The 5386-nt window shown below is 37.1% G+C and overlaps 1 protein-coding gene across 1 annotated transcript in view; it reads left to right on the top strand.

Moving 5' to 3' along the window:
• LOC112163503 (matrix metalloproteinase-17) overlaps nucleotides 1-5386 on the top strand; it is a 94587-nt gene that overhangs the window by 28386 nt on the left and 60815 nt on the right. Inside the window, exons 2-3 of the mRNA XM_024299932.2 lie at nucleotides 3799-3931; nucleotides 4051-4186. Coding sequence (XP_024155700.1) covers nucleotides 3799-3931; nucleotides 4051-4186 — 269 coding nt within the window. The remainder of the gene's footprint in view (nucleotides 1-3798; nucleotides 3932-4050; nucleotides 4187-5386) is intronic.

The raw sequence follows: 5386 nt of genomic DNA, 5'->3' as shown, positions 1-5386 counted from the left end.
ATTATTTAGATGTATTGTTTCACTGCAATTACTGGAAACCGTGATTGTTAAGAAACATTTTATATTTTTATCAAGGTACTGAATTAATTCTCACATTTTTCCAAAAGGATATATTTAAATTAACACAAATTTAGTGGTTTTAGTTCATTTATTTTTGAAATTTAAGCGTTTGGGATCTTTCAAATTTAAGTTAATTTATTTATTTTGGTGATTTGCGTGTTAGTTATTTATTAAAAAAATATTTGAACAACATTAATAGTCTAATTGATAGAATTCATGTATTAAACTGCTGCTATTGCTCCATAAAAACATGTAATTTAGATTTGACAGTAGTTTTTTTTTCTTTTCTGAGGACTTTTTGTGTCAGGATGAAGAGGCTGGCTGTGGGGGGTGGGGGGGGGACAACACATTGGAGCTGAATATATGTGGTTTTGCCTATGAAGGATGTAGAGGATTTTTTTCCTTCCAAAAAGGATATTTGAATAAAGCAGCAGTGGATGCAGTTTATTTTTTCACAGACTCCACAATGAAGGGTTTCCTTGTTCCTCCTACTTGAGAGAGGACACTTTTGTTTTTAGTTATTTTTTATAGCTGATACTGAACTTATATTACAATAAAGATGCAATAATGTGTTTTCTATTTTGAGAGAGTTTACACTGCTATAAGTTTGCTTAAAATACTAAAAAATCTTTCAGGAATCTCTAGTTTTAAACTCTCCATAAATCTATATGTATAATAATCTATATAATTCTATGCAGAAAAAAAAGTTGCACATTTTAAATGTTGTGCTAAAAATACAAGTAATTCGTGTGGATGTGTAATAGCAATTCTCCTGAAGCTGCAGAAAAATAAAAAGCCCTCGTCTGTCTTTTCCATAGACTGTATATATGTTTTTACAGTCTATGGTCTTTTCCCAGTAAACGAGGAGCTACAGGAAAGAAATAGATAACTTTTTGGACCAACACAAACTATGCTGCTATGAGGGTATAACTGATAATAATGATTGCATTTAATTAGGAACTATATCAATTCTTTAAAAACTTTGTTTTGACATTAAATAATGTACAAAAGCAGCTCTAGTTAATTGACAATACCTTCATTAGCAGCTAATAACAGTTGTCTAAGTCAGCTTTCCTTTGAGTTTGTGTGAGATATCTGTGAATGTTGGTAAACAACAGTGAGAATTTTTGTTTTCTTCTTCAAATTGAAGATTTTTTCTTACTCTAGCTTCTTTTGCCAGCTTGACTTCCTTTTGATTTTTACAGTTCACTTTTAGTGGAAAAGATCATTTCAAACTCCCCCCAGATGATGACAAGCACTGTTCAAAATGCAAACGCTGATACATTTTATGCAAGACTTGATATGTATGTAAAATGTTACAGTTTGGCTCAACTAGTCCCACTCCAATCATCTTTAGATATATATTATGGTCTTTTAATTGTGATTTTGCTGAGTTTAGCTAAAATCAAAAAATCTTTGTTATTATCTAAGACATAGTTTCTGCAGAGCAGCAGGAGTACATTGGAAATTTGCGCTGGAGTTGTGGCCGTGACTGTTGGTACCACACAACATTAATGTGCTTTCAGAATATGGTATTTTAACTGGACTGTTGCTACCTAGTACTAGCACATGTAATCACTAGCTGCATTTAGTTGTCCTTGATCAGATCAAAGATCATTTCTAGAACTGGCTCTGAATAACTGATTGTAACAAATGCTACGCTTTCAATTGGAATAAACCATTTTGACATGTGTATCTGAAGTGCCAGAAATGACCATAGAAGAAGAAGTAGCAAGTTTTGTTGTAGACAAACAAAGCTGCAACTTTGAGTGAGATGATCTTCTGAGTGTGCTTTTATTATTATTAATAATATTTTTAACTGACTGTTTCCTCATAATTTTCTAAATCCGTGCAGTCAGTATCTTATTCTTGGCCGCACAGACCCAGAGGAGTCCAAGTTCACATTGATTGTTTGCACAGTTTCAGAGGACTGTTCAGAGCGTGAAGCAGCATTCACGCTTTCAAAAGCTGAACGCGTGTTTCCGAGCCCGGTGTGAACGTAGCATAAGCGTTGGGAGCAGGGATCTCCAGAATATATGTTAACCACACAAAAAAACTCTTTTTCAAATTGCATTTTTTCATCTTCTCCTGATTAACAAAAATTTGAACTAAAAAAAAAAGTACTCAGAAATGCAATTTTAAGCTTAATTCTCTTTAGACACGTCCTCCATCATTGGAAAAATACCACAAGAACATGTTAAAACACCAAAACACAATTTTCATTGTAGTGGCTCTTTAAGTTTTGAGATGCCTCAACATGAAAATCCAAAATAAATAAAATGATGCTTTCTGTACAATACATTAACAGTGGTCTATCACTTTAACATGGAGCAATTTACAAAAATGACTTTGTTTCATTTGATTTTTCCAGTAAGCGTGACACTTCATGATCCATTTTGCTTTTCCATTTATAAAACTTGGTTTTAAACTTACTCTTCAGCTGACTCTGCTACATTTAATCACGGTGGTGTCACCCAGAAAGAGCAGGACGCCGCTCCGTGTGCAGCAGAGAACACTCATTACTCTGATTAATTAGCAAACTGAGATATCAAGATTATGAAAGTGCATTTCTGTCTGTATTTACCAGTCTGCAATGCGACTGCAGCCGTTCTTCTCAGAGACGGGATGTAAATGTTACAAATGATCCAACATCGGGAAATGAGCACTGCAATATTTACTAGAGTGAACAGGGTGTTCAGCCACACATCAATCCTCTTCAGTTACCATCAGATTAATGAAAAGACGCACATATCTCACAGCTTTTACTTCTTTATTTTTGCCACGATTAGATTTTGATTAACTTTGAGATTAATTGCAAATAAATGAACACACTTTTTGTGGCGAGGAATTTCAATGATCTGTTGATCCATAAAACCAGATTACCTCTTCATTATGTCATTCATTCTCCAGAGGGTCAGGTCAGTCTCCCTGTAACTTCCGATCTAACCAGATGGCTCAGGGAGGCTCGAGGAGGCGAATAATCAGGCAGCAAAATGCTTCACTAAAGCTCAAGTCGTTCAGCAAATGGGATTTTGTCGGTGTTGTCAGTACAGGAGAGTGGGACTTGTTATCGATCAGCGTCTCTCACCTTTGATGAGCGCTGATCAAAACCCTATTTTAAATCTGCATGCTCCTGTTGGCTGTCAGATTATGAGCGTGGAGGAGGAGGAGGAGGAGGAGGCGGCAGGGAAGCGGAGACAAATGAAAGAAGGAGGAGGAGGAGGGAGCAACATGAGGAAGAAAAGAGCAGCAATCACACTGCAGCTCCTGTGGATCCATCAGTGTGATCATGGATCGCACCAACAGCCATCGATTCAGCAGCCTCACTGATAGCAGAAAAACATAAATGAGACATTTTTTTTTAGTTTATATACTGCTTTTAAAATGGTTAGTCTAAACAGGAACAGCAGTGACTCCCGTTTGAGCCCTGCAGACCACATCCCTGTGTGCAGCTCAAAACAACTCCATGGGCAATAAAAGAAAATGAGAAAAAGAATAAAGAGAAATAAATTGAAGACCATCCCCATGAGCATCTAAAGCAACGATTGCTGTGTATATTATCTAGAATCTATATTTGAATTGTGATTTAGGGCACTTCGGGGGCACATCACCTCAGGAAATGCCCCACTGGAGTTTATATATATGTGCACAGAGACAGTAAACAGGATCATAAACATAAACAGGTGTCGGTGCTTTACAGCTGTTTTAAATCTCTGGCTCTTCTGCTCTCATTTGCAGGACTGGCTCAGTAAGTTTGGCTACCTCCCGCCCCCTGACCCGGTGACCGGTCAGCTTCAGACCAAAGAGGCCCTGACCAAGGCGATCAAAGCCATGCAGAAGTTCGGAGGGCTGAAGGAAACTGGAGTTTTCGGTTTGTGGCGTCATTTGTTTGGAAGATTTGTTATTTTTAACCTTTAAATTGACCCATTTTCAAATAAGAACAGTTTCATTCATTCAATGTTGCAGACACAATATTTTTATTTTCTGTAGACCAAGCCACTCTCGGCTTGATGAAAACACCCAGATGTTCGTTGCCAGATGTGCCTCAAGTGGAGGCAACGCTTGGACGTAAAAGGAGGAGCGTGACTCCACCTAACAAATGGAATAAGAGGCATCTCACGTGGAGGTAGGGACCACATCTGCTTTGCTGGTTAACACAGGACTCGCTACTCATTTAGAAAAGCGCCATGCTGTGGTCACACTTTAGTGATTCTTTTAATTTGCCTGGAAAGTTACTGATAGTCTTTATAATGAAGAGATGGATATCCAGCTTATGATGTTTTAATTAGTCTGAGAACCCAGCTTCGCCTGAAAAACTGACTCACAGCTGAGATGTGGAGCCTGTAAGCGAGGGAAAGTGTGATGTGAAGCACAAACAGATCCACAGAAGTAGGCATGACATTGTGTCACTGTGTGCTCAGTTATTACTGTGCTGAGTGTGCACTCAAATACACAGGATCTTTGGGATCGTGTCCTGCTAGCCCACCAAATATTTCCCTTCAAATGTCTAAAAACACTGTAAATACAAAATGCACAGGGATATTTGTTAGATATATAGCCAATGTATTGAGCCCAACTATCAATAGATACCACTTTAATCTCTGTAATTAAAGTTGCAAAATTTAGACTAGAAGTAAGCTACAAAAACTACAGTCCACTACACTACACATGAAAACATTAAACTTTAATGAAAAAATAAATAATAAAAACACATTACCTTATAGTCTTACTGACTGACTTATCTTTATTTTGTCTCGCTAAACGCGCCTTGTAATGCCGAGTGTCTTATTTTCGTATTAATCCTGGTTGTTTATTGACATCGAAGCGATTTTTAGAGGTACTCAGAGCTCTGTCAGTCTGTTTTTTTAAGTGTTGCAAACCAGGTTGGGTGTTATTCTGAACATGCTAACACTGCTAACGTGTGCAGTGTCAGGCTGTGTTTTTTTTTTACATGTAACTAAGGTTTGGAGTTAGCGTGGTAACATTTTGTTTTAGCTGTATCAGTCTTTTGTGTGTGTGTGTTGCAAACAAGATTGAGAGTTACAGGTTTTATAAATAGGCTAACGCTTCAACAAGGCTAACATGTAGCATGCTGCAAAAACGTTCTTGGCTAAATCGGATTTCCTCTACACTCCTTCACTGCAAGAAATGTATATAGTGAAATACTATCAAGTACACGGGATTTTAAAAACAGTTTGAACACCACACTCACTACTGTTTTTTTTTTCTTAAACAGCAAGTGTGACTTCACAGATTTATGAACATTTTATAAAGACTATTTCTTAATCTACTGTTTTTTGAAGATGAACATTTGGATGGTTTAAAA

Source organism: Oryzias melastigma, linkage group LG12 (assembly GCF_002922805.2).
Source record: "Oryzias melastigma strain HK-1 linkage group LG12, ASM292280v2, whole genome shotgun sequence".
In the NCBI taxonomy this organism is placed as follows: domain Eukaryota; kingdom Metazoa; phylum Chordata; class Actinopteri; order Beloniformes; family Adrianichthyidae; genus Oryzias; species Oryzias melastigma.
This window is presented reverse-complemented; position numbering and strand designations above follow the sequence as displayed.